The following is a 21,538-nucleotide window of genomic DNA, read 5'->3' as shown; positions in this document are numbered from 1 at the left end:
CAGACCATGACGAAATAGAAATGAGCTGATGACAAGTTTTATTATATTTTACAAAAATGACCCGACTGCTGCGGAGAAACAATGTATCATTTTCGTTTTGCCTGTCCTGTCCTGCAGGAATTCCACAGCGTTTTCTTTATTAAGCTAATAAAATAACACCCCAGTCTGGTCACTTTGGTGGGCAGAAAAAGGAGAATCAATGTAGCATATACATAAGGAGTTGTAGGAGGAAAAAATTGTACGGCAGCAGCAGACAGACAAAATGAAGTCTGAGGGGAGACATAATATACGGTCGAACGACTGAAATTCCATCATGAAATACCGTTAAAAAACTACTTCATTAAGTCAAGTATGAATATGGTTTGAATTTTATTTATCAATTCGGCAACAAATCTGATTCATCCAAATCTAAAATTTCCGTTTCTTTTTACCACCTGTAAAAGAGAAAATTTACCATAAATAGAAAATTTATGCTTATAACAATATACTTTTCACCAAAAACAGTTTTTAGTTATATATGATATAGTGGTTCAGCACAAGGTTAATTGGCACGGACACTTCAGTACTAGGGTATGAACTTCATCAGCGGAGACCAAAAATTCATAAATGTTTTAAATCTTTTGGAGGGTTCGAATTGCCTTGGAAAATGAAATGTGTCGGGAGTGATGAGGCAATCTATGCAGAAAGCATACTGACTACCGTAAAGCGAGGTGAGCTGAATTTGAAAAGGTGTTCATTTCAAGCCCTAAATAATATCAGGGGAATGTCAAAACGTAGAGCGCCAGTACAGGCGCGGATTTAGTAGGTCTAGACCCCTTACCTTACCATTGAGGTAGCCCTTTTTGTCAAGGCTACCTATAATATATTTGACACTAATCCTCTCGGAAATTGCATCTTTTAGGATGGATTTTACCAAAAATTATCTTACCCTAGATGGAGGGACCCCACTAGTGAGCTTTGAGATGGCTGCTTTATCCGAGAAATGGATCCCCAGCCTTCCATTTTCCAAGATCCTTCAGTACAGTACAAGTACAGTCAACCCCGTATGAGTCGTAGCCCTCGGGACTGACGATTTTTCTACGAGTTACGTGTAAGTCGTTTTTAAGTCATATTTTTACGAGTTATCTATAAGTCGAGGTTTTATACGAATTCCGCGAATAACCCGTGAAAATACGATATATACAGATTCCAGCATGGTTCGTCATGTTTCCGGTCGTATCCTGAGCTGGCAGTGCAGATCCTATATCGCTGAAATCTACCCTCAATCTTCCAATTAAAGCTGGCACGTGCACTACACATAGACAACGTCACAACAAAGTTACATGTATACTGTCTAAACTCTTTCACAGACAATATCGTAGCGTATTTTTATCTGTTACCGGTATATCGGGCTACGACTTACGCGGGGCGGGGTATTTTGAATGGAATCGGAAGATTTCGCTTCCAAAATTGATACGACTTACGTGAAAATACGAGTTATTAGCATAATTTGATAAGGTTTAAAGAAGAAAAAAAATAGGGACCAAAATAATTATACGAGAGATGTGATTATGGGCGTACTCTTTTTGACCTCCGAAGTCTCCGTCCGAAATCTCTGGTTGGCTCCACACAAAATCCGAATCACACCACCTCGACAGAAAGGAGGTTTCGGAGACTCCAAAAAGTCACGTGACCAATAAAAGAGTACGATTGGAGGCAAACGGATTCTCCGATCTCATAAAAGAGTTCGCCCGATACGACTAATTCGATGACGACTTATGCAGGGTTGACTGTAGTTTGGGTTGGTTGATAAAACAAAAACCCAGTCATTCTTATTCCACTGGTTATTAGGTATTTGTCAGAATTTTAGGGAAGGTTTTTGAACACCAATTCCATTATGTAAGTCGTATAGGATTTATTTAAATACCCGGTAAAGTATTTGAATATAATCTTTTGTGCAAAACCTCCCATTCCATGTCTACTTTGGGGGATAGATGTAATTGCAAAGCTATCCTATTGTTTCTTCTTAACGCAGAGATGAAGCAATCAAAAAACAGATGGTGCTACCTTCCGTTCATTTGAATTACAAACTCTTGACTTTAGGCACCCCAGGTTTTCACATTACCCGAAATTGCAAGAGTAGAAAGCTTAAAAGAATAAGTTACCTTTCTTTCCGGTGTGCTAAAAAAGATACAGAATAAGTAAATACATATAAGTATATACAGGCTTATCTATTTTCTTTGCATTTATGAAGGTAGAATCAGATCAGAATTAGGAGTCATATGAGAATTATTTCCCCAAGATATACCCGACTAAGCGGCTTACACACAAGGATTTCAGCTTTCAGTACAGTTCTAATTATTCAAGGTCTATTCGTGGCTTATTCAGTACGGTAATGCTTAAGAGAGGGCATAGTTATATAGTGGCAATTGTATTTTGTTCATCTTAGCAAAGAACTGTATGTAATCTTTGACGCCGAATCGACAATTCATCTACCGGTCAGAAGGCGGAACAGGTTAAGAATAGTTGAAAAAACAAGATGGCATGAAAACGCTAGTATCGGCATAATTCATGCAGGCTGAATCACATGTGAATGCAACATGCTCTAAGCGCGATATTCTGGAAAATTCGGCACCACATGTTTGGTAGCTCATTAAACCAGAATCTCATGTGAACACCGCTATGATGCTTCATAATAAACACAGCTGATCCAAGGATGGTGAATTTCGCTTCCGAAACAGAGATATTAGTTCTAATACTACAACTTGTATTTATACTGAGACTAAAAATAATGTTTTGCAAATTGCCGTTGCACATTGGCGTACTTAACTCATTGCCTGCCAAAAACGTACTGGTACGTTCGATATCTCCCATCACTTGCCTGCCAAACCGTACTGGTACGGTTGACTTGTTACTTAACTTAAACGATAGATGGTGAATTCATTGCACAACACCAGTTAGTTTATTGCCCTCACTACTAAAATAAACTATCATCAGTCGTTCTATGCAGTGTGTTAGTGACGTCATCTATTGAAATGGGGGCTGAACACGCATGAATGGGCATATTTTCTGCAAAATACCCCCTCTGCACTGGTGGTTGCTGGAGATTGTATCACTCTAAGAAAAAATGCCGCTTATTTCACATGAAAAAGCAAGACCAGATGAACAAAATAAAACAGATTTGATGAAGATATCTCTTCTAATTTTTGTTTTATGAATCTCTGAAAAACATGGAAATCCTGGCTAAGTGCAGCATTTCCTGAAAAATTGGCCTGGCAGGCAAAGAGTTAAGTCTGAACAGAAATCTCAAACAGTTTGATATCCATTGGGTAATCTCAGTGTGCAAATTGAGAATATATTGCTCAGAGCATTTCATTTAAACATTAATTTCTTGAGTGTGCTTGGCATTTCAAATCGAAGTCATTTTTAAGTAGGAGAACAGTGCGCATTCTTTATTACATTCATGAGAGTTCATGGACAACAAAACTAGACTAAGGCACGTTTTTTATTCAATATATTCTGGTTAATTCCAAACCACCAGCCTGAACTCTATCAGGTTTACAGATTGTGATATTTCAGAATAGGTCGAGTGTATTCTGGTTGAAATGAACACGCCAGACGAGAATTCCAGAATCAGTAGAGACTAATCGAAACCTGCCTAAATTCAATTGAATTTTAAGCTGCATCTAATGTCCATAAGAGTGACGCAATGCATTTGTATAGTACCTTTTGTGGTCTTTTTCTTTTCTTTGTTACACCATCATCCTGAAAAGATTGAATGGGTCCATGTTAATAGTCCTGTCTAATTCATAATTCATAAACAGGGTTTTCACTAAAGGCCACACCAAAAAGGAAATCCTGTTTCTCGGATGGGGCCATCACCAAAATTGGTAGGTAGATAGGTAGGGAATTTTTATTATAGAAAATAAAATTTCGAGCATACTTCTGAAAATGGGTAGGTCACCGTAAATACTTTTTACAGCACCAAATTTTTAGTTACAAATTTGAATAGCAGCTAGTAGACCACAATAATAAAAGGAAGTTGAGGTGTTTGTACAATTAACTATAAACAAGAGCCAGGGGTTCCAGTGATCTGGTCCATAAAAAAAAATAGGAAGAGTGTCCAGAAATAGGAAAATTTCATAGAATATATAGGATATCCATCAGAAAATAGGACTTTAATATATGAAGAGAGGATACAACCTGCAGCATCATATTCACAGATGTCTCCAATGAACTTCAGTAATCTGAAACTAGAAAACAAAATTAATTCATTACATTTTTTCATTTCTTTTTTTGGAAAGAAATATTTCACAATTAACTGATTGACAGCAGCAACTCATAATACATCGTAGTGAGGTACCCGGTAAATACAAAAGGTATCACAGTATTACTATTTAAAATCTTATCTACAGTGGAACCTCGTTATAAAGAACCCTGATATAACGATTTATCGGTTAACTATAAATATTGTCCAGATTGGTGGATTTATTACAATTATCACCTGATATAACAAACTAGATTTCAGTCCCATGGAGATTGTTATATCGAGGTTACACTGTATAAACTTACAAACATAATGTCACTGCACACAGCTAGATCACACTAGAGCATCCCTGTGGTGATACTTGGCAATGTATACCTGAGGCGGACCCAAAAGAATTAGCATTATAATCAAGAAATGTTTGGATGAAAAGAGATTGACTTCTCGATCGCCTCTGGTTATACATGATTGTTACCCTCATATAGCCAAAGCCCAGTTGCACTGCAACATGTGACATTTTGAACAAAATCAATGGGCATGTTAGGATATGAAGATTAGAAAAGAAGTTATATAGCCAGGACTTACCGAACATGAATGCTGCAGGTTCTACCAAACACTCAAAATGGTGTTGCACATCATATGAAAAGATATAAAGAACATTTTTGTCGATAAAAAGTGGTCGACGAGCTGGAAAATTAGAGAAAATAGGACAAATAGGACTTTTTCATATCAAAATAGGACAAGCACTGAAAAATAGGAAAAAATAGGAAAATAGGACCACTAGAAGCCCTGAAGAGCCCCAGGGGCACTGTGGCCAGCCTGTCAGCTTTTCATAAATATGGCAAATGATGCATTCTGAGGATTATATTTGCCAAAATTCACTGGGCCCAGCTCAGAGTCAATACCCGCTATAATTTACACAATACAATCATGTTTGCATAAGTAGCATAGGCAGCAACTGGAGCTGGCAGGAACAAATACCTCAGATTAATCTTTTCCCTTGGTCTTATCGATTTGAATGCGGAATAGAATTAAATTTTCTGAAATTTGCTCGATAAAACCAAATTGGATTGTGCAATAAAGTAAAATTGAGTTGGATTTGATATTTTTTGCAGAATAAAATTTGATTGAATTTGTAGTTTGAGCACATGGCTAATTAGCAGAATAAAATTTGATTGAATTTGTAGTTTGAGCACATGGCTAATTAGCATATCAAGGTCATCCATCCGATTTGAGAAAAAGTTATTTTCCCAGACTTTGCATAAATGACAATGATATTTTCAGTAGTGCAAATAAAAATATTCCTCCAAAAATCAAGTCAGCTAAAGATTTCACAGAAATCAATCTTAAAATACAATTTTTTATCTTAACGGCCGACTTAAATGGAAATCGATCTTGAAATACAATTTTTTATCTTAAAGGCTGACTTAAATGGAGGTCCAAAAACCCACCGGGTGGTACTTGATATTTGCAGTGCAGGCCACATCCCACTAGCAACTAGCAAGTGGTAGTTTGTTTAAAGTGTTTACTGGAACACATCTGGCTCACACCAGTATCACAGTGACACATAAAAAAACTGTTTTAGTATCTGTTTGATATCATTTTGGTCATAGTAATCTTCTTAATTAGAATTCACTGACTTTGTAGATGTTTTTGATAAGAATAATAATGACAGTAATAATGGAGTTGAACACAAAATCTGTATTTTCAATTTATTCAATTTTTGTCCGATTTTGATTTCCACACCATTGTTACTGATGAGGAGTTAGGATGATATATAAGCTGAGATCACACAAAGACGATTTGGCCCGGGCCAAATTGGCACCGATCAATTTGGCCCGTGCCTAATAAGAGAGCGCGTTCACACGCAAACCATTCACTCGATACTAAACATTGCTCAGACAAAGGGAAGTGAATCATTTCCGGTGCTAGTTGCAATTCAAACGCAATCATTTGTCAGGTGCTAAAATTAGGCTCGGGCCTGGTACGACGTTTTTGGTCAGGCCAAATTTGGCGCGGGCCAAACAGGCTCAGGCCCATTTGGCAGCCGTGTGAACAGTTGTTCCGCCCCAAATTTGGCCCGGGCCAATCAAATCAAAAGCAGCCATCCCAAAGGCCACTAGCGGAATCCCTCCAACTAGGGTTAGATATTTTTGAAGAAATCTATTCAAAAACATGAAGACCAGATTCTACAGCACTAACAAGATATGTCAACAGCACTACCAAGAAATTCAAAATATCCGTCATGGCGGCCATATTGGCAGAGCGAGAGAAAGCTAATTTTGATTGGTTTTATCCATGACTTAGCATATTACACAAACCAATTATAAAAGAAATTGCACAGACGTGTAAAACGCTAACAATAAATTCAAGATGTCCAGCATAGCAGCCATATTATATTGGAAGAGTGAGAAAGCTTAATTTTTTCATCCAAATTGTGACATGTTACGGTAACACTTGAATAAAGGACTATGGGTGCAGTAAGATCAACTTTTTATTTCTGAAGTAGATTTGTTCTCAGATTTTCAATTACATATAAACAGCTGATAAAGATGGATCATGGTGCACTGTGTATTGAGCATGTTCAATTTGATGAGATACAGGGTAATGGGTTTTCCCTATGACTCGCTAGCGCTTGACAGAACAATCAATACTAAGTTCTTGATATGGACGTCACTGGGAAAGCCCTTCTAAACACAGGGGCTCGTTACGATAGCTGGGGGTCCAAAATCAAAGATTTGACCCAGTATCCTAGGTACCACCTATAAAAAAAGAAAAGGGAGCTAACATTTTGACATACAAGAATTGACCTTCTCATTTCAACCCCTCATAACTTCGTAACCGATCGACCGATTTACACGAAATTAGATTCGTTTCATTCCCAAGAGGTGACTTTTTCGTTTGAGACCTTCCCCGATGAAATCGGACCGGAGACGCCCGAGAAATCACGACTCAAATCCGAAAAAACGGGTCAAAATATCCAAAGCCGGAATTACTAGGACCGCTTGAAGTGCTCAATTTCCGACGAAAAACGATGATTTGACGCGGTTCCCGGACGTTAATCTTCACATATCATACATCACTGGAAAGCTTATGAACTGACCTTATTGAAAGACGCGTTTATTTGATAATCCGTTCCGATACCCGCGACTGGCGAGCTGATAATCCAGATTGATGCGATAAATACGATTTCCAAGTGTATTCCGGCCGCCATTAACTGCGTGACGTCATGAGAAATCCCAGCATGCAATGCTAGATAATGGACATATTCAGTCGACCAATCACGTATCGCGAATTTATCAGTCCTCAGAGCCCGTGACGTCACACCCTCAATGGCGGTTCAGTGACGCTTAAAGTGCGTATTTATCGGTTCGGTGCGTATTATCACCTCGCTTGTTGCCGGTTTCGGAACGGATTATCAAATAAACGCATTTTTCAATAAGGTCAGTTCATAAGCTTTCCAGCGATGTATGATATGTGAAGATTAACGTCCGGGAACCGCGTCAACTCATCGTTTTTCGTCGGGAATCGACTACTCCGAGACGTCCTAGTAATTCCGGCTTTGGCTATTTTGACTCGTTTTTTCGGATTTGAGTCGTGATTTCTCGGGTGTCTCTTATCCGATTTTGTCGCGGAAGGTCTCAAACGAAAAAGTAACCTCTTAAGAATGAAACGAAACCAATTTCGAGCGAATCGGTCGATGGGTTACGAAGTTATGAGCGATTGAAATGAGAAGATCAATTCTAGTATGTCAAAATGTTAGCTCCCTTTTCTTTTTTTATAGGTGGTACCTAGGATACTGGGTCAAATCTTTGATTTTGGACCCCCAGCTATCGTAACGAGCCCCTGTGCTTCTAAAGTGATGCCATTTTGAAAGGCTTTCCCTGTGATGTAATCATCAAGAAACCGGGACAAGCATTGATTAGGGAAAAATTCATTGTAATTTTGCAGAATTTTCTCCCAGTACGTACTTCCAAATGATGAACGAAAAACTTGCCATATCAATTCCAACACCTATTTCCCTCCTAATGACAAAATATCTGCTGTTTATATCAAGGGTTTACAACTCGTGCCGCCAAGAGCTAACAGAATGTTACTCTCAGGAGCATTCTGTTAGCTCTTGATCCTAAAAACGAATGACCTTCCAGTATCAGTCTGGTAATTGAAACACAAAACGGCCATGAAATTTATTGACGATAAATTTGGGCCAGTGACCCAAGTTTGAGTAAAATATTCATTAGGTGCTCGGAGAATGCATCTTGGGGTGATAGTTTTACTCAAAATATTGAGGGGGAAGACCCAAAGTTACTGGGTCTTGAGTGATACACAAGAGCCAAGTTTCGTTCAACTTAGTTCAAACCAGTAACAACACACCCGATACTTACGCTAAGTTCATCTTTATCCAGAGCACTGATGTCATCAAAACGTGTTAATGAATTCAAACTGGACATGGTTGTCATTTTCTTCATTGATTGCTGGAAAAATTAATTCAACTTTTTTTAACCAGACTCTTGGTAATAAGGGGTCTAGTGAACTGACAGTTGAAACTTAACTCAAAACCACTTACCCTTTGCTGTTTAGTTAGAGACAGTCTCAAGAAATTATCCTCTTCATATCTTTAAAATCATATGCAAAAAGAAACCAAAGTTAGAGTACAAAAAAAGAGCATCAACAAAAGTTAGCAATTGATTAACCCACTTGCACGTAGGAAATTGATTATTGTGTTCGAACATCCTCGCTTGCCAGGGGTCCGGTATCACTCCCGAACTCGCTTCCACCAGCCCCCCTGGCCTCGCGAAGCGTGATTTCATTACTGGCGCTGTTGCGCATGACGTCATATATCGATTTGCGAAATACTTCCTTGTTCAGTAAAACGTTCGCTGATTGGTCCAATTATCGGGAAAACCAATAGAAGCCTAAAGTCGTTTGTTACAAGCGCTGTGATTGGTACGACCGGATTCTGGTCGGCTAGTAACGACTCCAATGACTCGTGAGGTCAAGGGGTTCGGCGAACAGCTTTAGCGTAGTGGGTTCGAATCCCTTGACGGGTGAAGATGTGTTCGAATAGAGACACCAATCAGCCACACAATCGGTTAATTCTAACCGACCATGCACAACCCCAGATAACTTTTTCTATGATTATTGTCATGCATCATGTTGAAGTAGGTAAAATAAGTGTTCAGATTTTCTAATATTTTAGGCCCATTGACCCAAAATATTTGACCTAGTAAAAGTTAGAACACTTAGAACCTAGTATATTTTCAGAAGGTTCTAGAGGAGCCGTGTTCAGTTGGTGTCAAAACAATAAACATGAAGACAGGTAGTACTTGACCAGTTAACTTGATCTTATAAGAAATAAGTACACTCTTACTTGACCAGTTAACTTAAACTTATCAGAGATACACTCTTTGGCTACTAGTGCACAGTAGTGAAAGTCATCACGTTAAAAGTCGTAGTGACCTAGGTCATATGAATTTCAAAATTCTGATTTTCCCCATTCAAATTTATAGTTTGTAAGTAGTATAAACCCCTAAGTCGCACTAGGATTGGATTTCCTGATTACCGTTCTCCGATTAGATATAATTGTCTAAGTCGCATCCATTTTCTGAGTGAAATTTGTGTGATTTTCTATTAATCATTAATAGATAAAGAATTAACTAAAGCCTATCGATGTCTACATTTTCTGAATAATAGAAACATTGATATCTTGTTATAACAAATCGTTACAAGAGCCCCAGGGTCACTACGACCAGCCAGCCTATAGTATGTTTTGCTTAACATGAAATAATGCAATTTGTTGGTTAAACATGACACAAACATTTTCTGTTTCAATTTGATTTATGCAGTACAATCATGTTTTCAACTTTTCATAATATAGACCATTTCAGGCGTGAGTCCAGAGGGTACTTTGGGTACAAGAGCAACCCGCTTGGAAAATATCCATCGTATTAAATATCTTCAACACCACGTTACTTAGTGACTTACAAGGAACATTTCGAATATAATATGAGATGAATATCAAGAAGTGCCTGAAAATGCTCTGAATGCTTAAAAATAAGTTTTCTCGGGGATGAGCCTGTAACAAATAACCAGGGCATTTCAGCAAGCTCTCAGGAGTAGATGACGCAGCATTTCAGAGTGTATAACATGCTAATGGGTTATGCAATATGTACAGTACAGCCTAGAAGTAACTTAACCAATAAGGTGTGGCGTTCATCGGAGATCGGTGCTTTTTTGATCAAACGAAATAGAAATGCATATGATGCATAGAATGCATAGAAAATAAAATGCATAGAAAATGCATAAATGCATAGAAATGTTATTCTACTATTCAACGCCTCCTGGTGACTATATACAAAACACAATGACCTTGAAACTCACCACAATCATAGACCATGTTATGAGCTACAATTTTGCAAATGATTGTGGTTATAAAATAGGTACCAGTATATCCAATATATAATGTATCCTATGATGGTGCTAATCATAATCAATATCAAGGCTATAAGTTCAAACCTGTTGTTATTTTCCTCAAAAAAACCTTTTCCCACCTATGAAAGAGCACTGATGACACTAATATGGCCGTCACGTGTGTGAAAATTGGCTAATCAAAATACCTGTTTCCTGTATAAAAGACTTTTCATAGAATACCCACAAAAAATTGCAACGAAAAATTGCAAACCATTAGGAAGCTACAGGACCCAACTCTTCTTACGCTGATGAACCCTTGGGGGATACAAATATATATGAACGATCAAGATAAGTAGAAGATGTGTCTAGGGTAGATACATGTATTTATCAAATATCAAGACATTACATTGAAGCATCTTCAAAACATCTCCGTAATAACTGGATTCAGTCTACGAATGATCGGACGACAGACAAAAAGTGAACACAATAGCCCACTGGGACTTAAGTCCAGAGCCGTCGGGACAGGGGCGGCAGGGGCAGCCAAAGCCGCCCCACTTTTTTGCATAACCAAAAATTTTTTAATGCTTTTTTCAAAAGCTCGCTGTACCGCGTAGCAGCTCGTCGTTCTCTGTACTAGGTGGTTGCTCACGACTTCTCATGCTTCTGTGAATGAGACCGTGAAATGACCCCAAAACGCATCATCTTAGAAAGCACATGTAAAATTTTGAATTATTCTGGGGGAGGGCCCCCACACACCCCCCATTCGGAAATAAGCCTTGCCACTGAAAAATCCCTTTCGACGGCTCTGAAGTCCCGAGAGGGCTAACATTAGCGTCCCTTCTTTTCGAGAGCAGCTTCTGGTATTTGGATGAATATATGCTTAAGATAAATGCAATAACATTATTAACGCCTAAAAGGCACATTCAAAGTTTTGTTGCACCCATACGCGTGCATCGAAATATGTCTCACTAGTGATTAGGCAAGTAATTCTCAAATGCGTATTCGTCCTGGACAAGTGTCAAACGCGTTAGGAACTTAACGAAAAAGGAATTACAAAACGCAATTTAAATAATATAAAACTAAACGCAAACAAAAAACAAAGTTAAATTTCTTCTAGGCTGTATCATAGCTTAAGTTCATATGAATTTTCGACATTAAATAGTTATCTTTACTCACACTTCACGTTCCTTTGCTTCTTTGTCCACTTTTAGTCTGTAAAGATCGCGAGATTCCTAGAAGTAAGAAAAACTCATGGCACTCATTACCTACGAAAACCTTAACTAGGGGTCCAGGGACACCATACCCACTTGGGAAGTGGTTTCAGATGCTCAACAATCTAACAATTTCAATATTCAACGCCCCATCCAATGACCTTGAAACTCACCACAATCATAGAACATGTCAGCAGCTACAATTTTGCAATTGAATGTCGTAACAAAATATGCCTAGTTACCAATATGGTATGGAAACTCTAAGGAATTCTACTATTCACCACCCCCTGGTGACCATATGCGAAGCCCAATGACCTTGAAGCTCACCATAATCATAGAACATGTCATTAGCTACAACTTTGCAATTGATCATGGTAACAAAATATGCCTAGGTACCAATATGATAAGGAAATACTAAGTTATTCTACTATTCAACGCCCCCTAGTGACCATATAGAATAACTAATCAGGGGCGGATACAGGGGGTCGCACCTGCAGCACGTGCGACCCCTTGAATTTGTCAAGTGCCCTTTTCAAAAAAATGTTCATGAAAATACCGTCTGGCCCGCTACAGCTCGAAAATTCGAAGTCCGGACCTATGAAATGAATTAGAATTTGAATTATTCCCAAAAATGGCACGTTATATTGCAAAAATGGCACGTTTTATTGAATCAATCGCCAAAAAGGGTACATTATATTGAATCAATTGCCAAAAGGCACGTTATATTGCCAAAAAGGGCATGTTATATTGTCAAGAAGGGCACATTATATTGCGAAAAAGGGCACGTTAATTGGCCAAAAATTCAGAAAAGAGCTCCAAAAATAGTTTGAACTAGAATGTCGCTGAAGACGACTGATGCTCCCACATCAGGTGAAACGCCTATATCTTTAAGTTATCTTAAACCATTTATATAGTTATAGTTATAGCCCGGAAATGAAAATAGCAAAATAACTTCTGGCCTTAAGAAGTTGATAACCTTGACCTTAGACCTATAGCAGTCATCTAAGGAGTCACTGAAGGTCTCTAGGGTAACCCATCCATAAGATTTCAGCAAGTTATCTTAAATCGTTCATGAGTTAGAGCCCGGAAATTAAAAATACAAAACAGCTCCTGGTGACCTTGACCTTTGACCTACAGGTTCCAAAATCTAATCAGTTACCCACGGTCACTGGGATAACCCATCCATAGAATTTCACTGAGTTATCTCAAATAGTTTATGAGTTAGAGCCCAGAAATTAAATTTACAAAATGGCTTCCAGTGACCTTGAACTTGGACCTACAGGACCCAAAATCTAATCAGTTACCCACAGTCTCTAGGATAACTCATCCATTAAATTTCACCTTGTTATCTTAAACCGTTTATGAGTTTGAGCCCGGAAATGAAATTTACAAAATGACTTCCTGTGACCTTGACCTTGGACCTACAGGATCCAAAATCTAATCAGTTACTAACCTCATCTAGTACAACACAGTTTTTAAATTTCAGGAAAATTTGTCAAAGGGTTTGGGTGCTAGGGCAAGGAAACCACTGCGGACAGACCGACGGACGAACAGACGGACGGACAGAAAAATCCAGAATTAATCTCCAAAATGAGGGCGCATTCAATCATATTACCGTACTGAGGTGCTCTGACAGGGCACGACTCAATGACTATCGGCACGTTCAAATTGCCAAAAAAAATCCTTAAGGCACATTGTATTGCCAAAAGGGCACGTTCATCAAAAATTCAGAAAAGGGCTCAAAAAATAGTCGGGAAAAGGGCTCAAAAATATGACTAAATAACTATCATATTCTAACAGGGGCACATTCAAATTGCAATAAATACTAAAAGTGGTTTGTTATTGCCTAAAATTCAGACAAGGGCATTTTTTGCTATTTTGATGCCTTTGATTTTAAACTGATTCTAAACCCCTTGGTGGCTTCGTACCTTCGGTGCTCGCCTCGCCGTGGTAATACAAATCCGGACAGGTGCCCTCTTGAATGAGTGCTACCCCTTGAATTTGGGCCTAGATCCGCCCCTGCTAATGTCCTTGAAACTCACCACAATCATAGACCATGTCATCAGCTCCAACTTTCCAATTGATTGTGGTAGCAAAATATGCATAGGTACAAATATAATATAGAAATACTAAGTTATTGTATAGTTCAACGCCACCTGGTGGCCATATACAAAAACCAATGACCTTGAAACTCACCATGATCAAAGACCATATCATGAGCTACAATTTTTCAATTGATTGTGGTAACAAAATATCCTTAAGTATCAATATAATGCGGGAAAACTTTTTTCCACCTACGAATGAGTACTGATGACACCAAGATGGCCGCCAATTGCGTCATAATTGCGTGATCAAATATACCTGTCTCGGGTATAAGAGATCCCCTTTCCAAAGAATACCCATCACAAATTGCCATGAAAAATGGCAAACAATTAGGAAGCTACAGGAATCACAATTCAGGTCAAAATTGACATTTTTGGGCACAAAAAAGGTCACAGGACAACCATTGAGTCTGATCGACCCAATTTTTCTCATGCTGATGGGCCCTTGGGGGATACAAATAAATACACACAATCAAGGTAATTGATCATAGCGTCTTCAAAATTTCCCTTGAAAACTTCGAAAATATGTAAAAGTGCTGATTTTGGCGAATAACAAATGCTGCCAGTTGGCCATCTTGAATCTGACAGGGCCAGTTTTTGGGCTGAAGATGTGTCTAGGGTAGATCTGTCTACAGATGGATGAAGGGACGGACAACGGACGAGAAGTGAAGTCCCAAGTGGGCTAAAAACGTGAGTACTGTTCTAAGCAGGGGGACACTAGAAAATTTTTGTCACCAGTTATCAAAGGGCAACACTGTTTTTACTTCGAAATACAATGCGTATCATCCATCTAAGAATCTGAACCTGTAAACTAGCCAAGAGGGCTTAAAACAACATACACTGTTCATGTTACATCAAAGGTAACTGTCGCTTTGACTATTCATGCGCTATTTTCTACCTTAATCTCTCTTGGAGCAGTATCATATTCTTCACGTAATTCCTGCATTATACTACTACTCAGAGCACGTTTTTTGGCTTTGTCTAACTTCATGTTCATACGATCCTTCACAGTCATGTCTCCATCTAGTGATGTAAAGAAATGAAATATTTTACAAGCCATTTAATGGCATCTCTACATTACAGTGGCATTCAACTCACCGTAGTAAACTGCTGCTAATTTGGGCGGCAAATAAATTTTGGATCTATTTGACTTGATGTCCTCATCCTCATCGGTATCACTTTCTGAGTCTTCATCATTCAACTACGTAACAAATCAAATTGAAAATTCTGTTGAAAGGATTATCTTTATTTTTAGAAAATTTTCAAGCTCAACTCATTTAAAATGCCTACTACAAGTTGGTTTATATTAGTATATATTACTGCATTTAGCGATTTTATCTTCATTTACACAGTTAATGTTCATGTATAAAATAATATATATAATATACTTACTTTGCTGACTAAATTATTAGGATTCGGTTTAAAGCGCAACGGATCATTTTCATCTGAAATCACGATAGAAATTGCAATTGTAAAGAAACTTTTTATGGATTCTGATCTAATCTAGGCCTATCTAAATACGGTTTTGCAAATCAGTGAACTTACTCATGCTTCCAGTTATAGCAGTTTTTACCAGTTTATCGATTTGATATTTTAGCTTTTGATCTATCGGTCGAATTCTTTCAAGAACCTAAAACATACCAAAAACACTGATGACTTGTCTTATTGTAGATTGTAATAATGGTTTCCTGTCCTAAATCATTTACAGTAGACTCTGCCACATGCCTCAGATCTCACAGGACCAATTAAATTCTCTCTGAGGTACATGAAATGTATGGTTGTGCCTAAAATGAGGACCCCTTAAACCAAGATTGAAGACCCTTCACATGTGTTTGGTTTTCCCTTAAGGTGTCTGGTTTTAGGAATCTCCATGGGGTGTGCCTCAAGCGACGACACCTAAAACCAACGACTGGAGACCCTGATTTTTTGCGATAAATGTTTAAGAAGTAGGCCTAAATGTACGTAAAAAGAAATTGATGAAGATTGAAACAGATCCAGACTAAGCAGGATTGACAGTAGAATCAATATTCATTGCACATGAAAAACACGAAGCTATATTCTAGGAGTGAAGAACAAACGCAACTGGACAGTCAGTTATGAGTTCTATCCTGCAAAAATACATTTTAACCCTTTCGCTACGTGTGACGTTTTGGAAACGTCATATGGAGTGACACGTGCTGTGCGTATGACGTTATAGAAACGTCATGCACCTATTGATTTATAACTCGAACGCGTACACAGCAAACAGTATGGAAACGCATGTAAGACAAGATAGTTAGCTTTCTAAACAACAGATGGCGAAAATGCGTCAGTAGTTGGTGCTGTCAGCCTGTTGAGCACATGGTAATTTGCGCGGGATTGAGATGGCTGCTCGAAAGAAAGTTTTCAGTGCTAATCAAGTTTTAGGCAAGATTTACGCCGACGACGACAGTGAAGATGACGATTTAGATGACGGGGGTGATTTCGGACTGGGCGGAGACGACTCTTGGGACGAACTGAAAAAAAAAAATTTCTAACCCATCCTGACCCCCCCCAACACGCCCCCCCCCCTACAGAAAAGGCTGTTGGTATGATTTTTTACTGATTTTCACTAAATAACATCATAATCTTCGATAAAAACGCGAAAAATCGGGGTTAAAAACAATTTGAAAAAAATCGAATTTTTCGGAAAATACCTTACGTACGGGGCGGTGCAAGCGTGTACGTAGCGAAAGGGTTAAGTCATCTCAAATCATTGTAATCAGGATGATTGTAATCTATGCTTGGGCATTTGTCCCGAGTGAAATTCTCAGGAAACAGTAAGTCACTATTCTTCAAGACAGAAGTCTCTTTAAGTTATAAGTTCTACTCATCATTTCATCATTAATCTGGATTATATACAGGACCACCCATCCTGGATATCAGTTTTCCCCGTAATTCAATAAGGAATTGCGAAGTTATTCTACTATTCAACGCCCCCTGGTGACCATATGCAAAACCCAATGACCTTGAAACTCACCACAATCATAGAACATGTCATGAACTACAACTTTGTAATTGATCATGGTAACAAAATATGCATAGGTACAAATATAATATAGAAATACTAAGTTATTGTATTATTCAACGCCCCCTGGTGGCCATATACAAAAACCAATTGAACTTGAAACTTACCAAAGTCATAGAACACGTTATGAGCTACAACTTTCCAATTGATTATGGTAGGCTAACACAATATGCTTAGGTATCAATATAATGTGGAAAAACTTTTTCCCACCTACGAATCAGTACTGATGACACAAAAATGGCCGCCAATTGTGTCATAATTGGCTGATCAAAGATACCTGTCTCAGGTATAAAATATCCCTTTTCAAAAAATACCCCTCACAAATTGCAATGAGATATGGCAAACCAGTATGAAGGTACAGAACTCAGAATTCGGGCCAAAATTCACATTTTTAGGCTCTAAAAAGGCCATAGGACGGCCATCTTGAGACCGATCAACCCAACTTTTCTTAAGCTGATGGGCCCTTGGGGGAATCAAATATATACGAAACATCAAGGTAATTGATCGTAGCGTCTTCAAAATTTCCCTCAAAAAGTTCAAAAATGTGTAAAAAGTGCTGATTTTAGCGAACAAAAATGGCTGCCAGTCAGCCATCTTGATTCTGACAGGGCCAGTTTTTGGGCTGAAGATGTGTCTAGGGTAGATACATGTGTAACCCAAATATCAAGACATTACACATTGAAGCGTCTTCAAAACTTCCCAAAATAACTGGATTCCGTCTACGGACGGACGGACGACGGACGAAAAGTGAACGCAATAGCCCGTTGGGACTTAAGTCCCAAGTGGGCTATAAAAAGATAAAATACTGAACCAATACGTGAATAAAGCTAGGAATCATTGTTATTCAACCCAGATTTTCATACCAGCTAATGCTATCTATGGGTCTTTGGTCAACATTATGGGTCATTGCGATGAACTGGAGTAAGAAAATATGTATCATAGTCTCAGGGGCACGTGATATTACGATCAAAGTGTGGGGTAAACAGAGTCTACTGTCTCAATCATTGAAAAACTATACTTACTGTTCGAATTTCGATCAAATGATGTATATCCTGTAGATTTTGTATAGATTTACCAGATGATCTTTGCAACATGAGATGAGTTAAATTCACTAGATAACTGAGTAACAGCTGGTGCTTCACTTCTAAGAATCCGATTCCCTGGAAAATTAATAACGAGGTAGAATCAGTGATCAAGATTTTCTTCAAACATCCAGAACGTCAAACTAGGTTCACAAGGATGTGAAACGTAACAAAGCCATTTGAACAATCATCTTCATTTGAGAAATTCGTAATCTGAAACTCTACCTTAACTGTTCTTAGTTTCCCGTCATCAACTTTTTTATTTATATCTTTCACTTGATTTGTCACATCCTCAAGTTTAGTTTGTAGATCGGTAAACAGTCCCAGAGTTTTTGCAGTAGTGGAGTCATCGTGATCTGCCATCTCAACCTGTAATACAAACGAGTTTTAGACTTACCCGGCTAATGTACTGACAAGTTGTGTGTTTTATTATATAGGTGAGCACTAATGACAGTAGGCATTCTATTTAAACCATTGTGGCCACAAAAAGACAAAAAGTAAAGAATCATTAAATTACGTATGCACGATAAGGAAGAGCAAGAAAGGCCACACCAAAAGAAAACCCCGTTTCTCGGGCCCGACCGACCCGATATTTCGTCATTTCAAATAATTATTTTCCAAATAAAATAAAATTGCCTACCGACCCTATTTCAACATTGTGGATGAAATAACTATTTTCAAAACTATATATGTGGCCGACCGACTACAAAGCTCTCCATTTTCGTAAATATTTTTTCTTTTTCGTGAAATCCTGTCGTCGGCACCGAGACGACATGATAAAAATATCTTATTACATCGGATTTAACATTTTTATTCTGGGTATGGTACTTGTGTGCTCAGATAACGTTGCTAATCAGATATTGATGGCGACCTTGGATTGTAAAATTCCAGGAATTCCGACCGTATACAATATATTATACGCCTATTCAAGATTTTGATGTTTTTCTTTTTATAAACAGTTTCCAAGTGTGAAATATAATACAAAAACAACTTCCCTTCATTATTGTGGTCGTCTAGCTGCTAATCATATTTTCAACTGGAAATTTGGTCCCGTAAAAAATTATTTACGGTGACCTACCCACTGTCAGAAGAATACCCGAAATTTTATTTTTCTATAAAAAGAAAAAAAAATTCCCTACCGACCTACCCATTTTGGTGATTGCCCCGCCCGCCCGAGGAACAGGATTTTTTTTGGTGTGGCCTTAGTTACAATTATACAAAGCAGACCGTGTACATACACAGTTAACTTTATTTATGAGTGCTAGCGCAGCACTCTCACCAACTGAGCCATTGGCAACTCCGGCACATGCCAGAATTGTAATTTCTTTTACCATAGCCTAACCCTAGGCTAGTCTAGCCGTTGTTCCCCAAACTATCGTAACAACGACTGGTATCCAGACTAAGCCTAACCCTTACTTACCCTATTATGGTCCCCTAACCCTTAACTCTAATCCTAACCCATATCCCAACACTAAACCTAATCCTTACAATCTGGACCCTCATCTCCACCCTCTAGACACAACCTTAATTTTCTGTAGTGAAAAAAGCCACTATTGTATTACCAGCACTTTGAATGAGATTGAATGGGATACCGGCACTGGTACTGAAGACACTGACTTTGTCCTTTTTTCTGGCTGAGAATTAAGTGACATAAACGTCTACGCCTAAAAACATTGCAAATGCTAAGAAATAAGTTCAAAAATCCAAAATTTGGTTCAAGTGCAGATCCGCACCTCTCATGATTGACACAATGTATTGAGTTACAAATCACGGTTCCGGACCCAGAATGTCTCTAGGAATCCACAGGGGCTCGTAGGAATTGACTTATTTTATGATCTCGATTAGAAAGTAGATGTTTAGCCCAGCGAAATATCTAATAATTCACCAGCAATATTTCATTCAATCTTCGATCATCAGCCATGTTCTAATGAATTTACCCATGATGCAACAGGTGCCTCTGGTTTATCTGTACTATACAGAATGGCAGGAAACGATCATGTATCCGTAATGCTTACATCTATCCGCAAAGTTTGGGGTGAACGGTATTCTGAATACCAGTCGGTGTTACAGTTCCCTACAAGTTGTTTGGGGAACAACGGCTACGTACCAGACTAGGATGAACGAACTGTAGCTTAAATCATCCAGTATCATCCAGTATCCGGACCTTGGTACTATATCATATAGGTAGTGGGATACTGGGTAAAAGTGCAGATCTGCAACTCTCCGCGTAAACGGTTCAATCAATTACATTGTTTCAGATTTAAAATGTCATAAGCAATTCAGTACATTGCCATTAGTTAATTTTAAATCTGCACTAGAAAGTTTTTAGCCTGGATTCTGTCATTCAGTAGATTGCGTCAATCACGAGAGGTGCGGATCTGCACTTTTACCCGATACTGGATGATCTCAGCTACAGTTCGCCCTCCAAACATCAAATACGAGCCCCTGCGGATCGCAACACGAGTCCCTCTCCTCAGTTACTACAGTGCTCTGTCTGTGGTTAAGTTTTACGATCGGATATTTTCACAATAAATCTTGATAAAATCCAATGTCTATATAGTAGTATATGGAGACATTGGATTAATAGATTGTCGTTTCTACATTAATCTAGATTATCGTTTCTACATTAATCTACAACTCTGATACGGACCCCTACAACCACCCAGTGTGATCGATGACAATTTAATTCATTCATTGAATTTGATCATTTGTGAGGCAAAAACAGTAACAGAGTAGCGTTGGATCGGAGGCCTGGGCCTCATTTGTTCCAAATCCAATAAGGGTTAAGCCTTACAAAGTTAAATGGCAAGTTAGGTCTGGAATACGACGTACAATTACATCAATCTGCGTGACTTAATCGACAAAATAATGATCGGCCATGCGTTGGGGAGCACACAGTTCGTCGTGCGAGGCGGCGTTGCGAGAATCCAACACAGAAGTCCGAATCCGTGTTTTACTATTAGACTGTATATATCAAACAGCAAAAACCGTAAAGTTTCCCAAGTCTCCGTTTCTACCTAACGCATGCGCATTAGTCAGTGCTGGAATTGCTCTAAGTCGAAAAATCGGCACATTGCGCATGCGGCACTACATGTGAGCTACATGTAACCTTTAATGACTAATAGTCGCTGTAGTTTCCATTAGGTTCGAATCCCGTAAAAATATTGATCTTATTTACGCTGTTCATCTTATAAGCGGCGCTATCAGATTCGAAACCCGAAAATTACTGATCGTATTTCAAGCGTTACGACATGAACTTTGATGATTAAAGTGTCACTGGGTTATTGTTTGCCGAGTAAAAAAGTGATAGCATCCCGAATATGAAATAATGAACTTTGATAGCCCCAGGATTTACTTTTAAGTGCTATTAGGTTCGAATCCCGAATGTGTAGCAGAAAAATACATTCATCCTTTATAATATACCGATATATATCTTAGATTTT

General features: G+C 38.5%; 1 protein-coding gene across 2 annotated transcripts; it reads right to left on the bottom strand.

The window, feature by feature from the left end:
- Positions 1–343: 343 nt before the first annotated feature.
- Positions 344–21,073, bottom strand: LOC141901703 (neuroguidin-like). 2 transcript variants are annotated; one of them, XM_074789121.1, is made up of 13 exons: positions 20,928–21,073; positions 18,321–18,464; positions 18,036–18,173; positions 15,513–15,597; positions 15,360–15,412; positions 15,066–15,168; positions 14,866–14,990; positions 11,831–11,886; positions 8,811–8,859; positions 8,629–8,718; positions 3,706–3,744; positions 2,145–2,160; positions 344–434 (listed from the first exon to the last, which is right to left on the bottom strand). In XM_074789121.1, exons 2-13 carry the CDS (start codon positions 18,456–18,458, stop codon positions 409–411), a joined length of 918 nt encoding a protein of 305 aa, XP_074645222.1. In that variant the 5' UTR covers positions 18,459–18,464; positions 20,928–21,073; the 3' UTR covers positions 344–408. The 2 variants fall into 2 exon arrangements, with proteins under 2 accessions (XP_074645222.1, XP_074645223.1); XM_074789122.1 differs by having other exon boundaries at positions 20,890–21,047.
- Between the last annotated feature and the right edge of the window lie 465 nt (positions 21,074–21,538).

This window comes from Tubulanus polymorphus, chromosome 3, assembly GCF_964204645.1.
Source record: "Tubulanus polymorphus chromosome 3, tnTubPoly1.2, whole genome shotgun sequence".
Classification (NCBI taxonomy): Eukaryota; Metazoa; Nemertea; class Palaeonemertea; order Tubulaniformes; family Tubulanidae; genus Tubulanus; species Tubulanus polymorphus.
This window is presented reverse-complemented; position numbering and strand designations above follow the sequence as displayed.

Bases quoted from the DNA above. Each gene is read 5' to 3' on its own strand.
- LOC141901703 (XM_074789121.1), bottom strand. From the start codon at position 18,458: ATGGCAGATCACGATGACTCCACTACTGCAAAAACTCTGGGACTGTTT. The intron at 15,413-15,512 runs GTAAGTTCACTG...TCGTGATTTCAG, and splicing joins TGCTATAACTGGAAGCATGA to ATGAAAATGATCCGTTGCGC. The intron at 14,991-15,065 runs GTGAGTTGAATG...TTACATCACTAG, and splicing joins ATTAGCAGCAGTTTACTACG to ATGGAGACATGACTGTGAAG.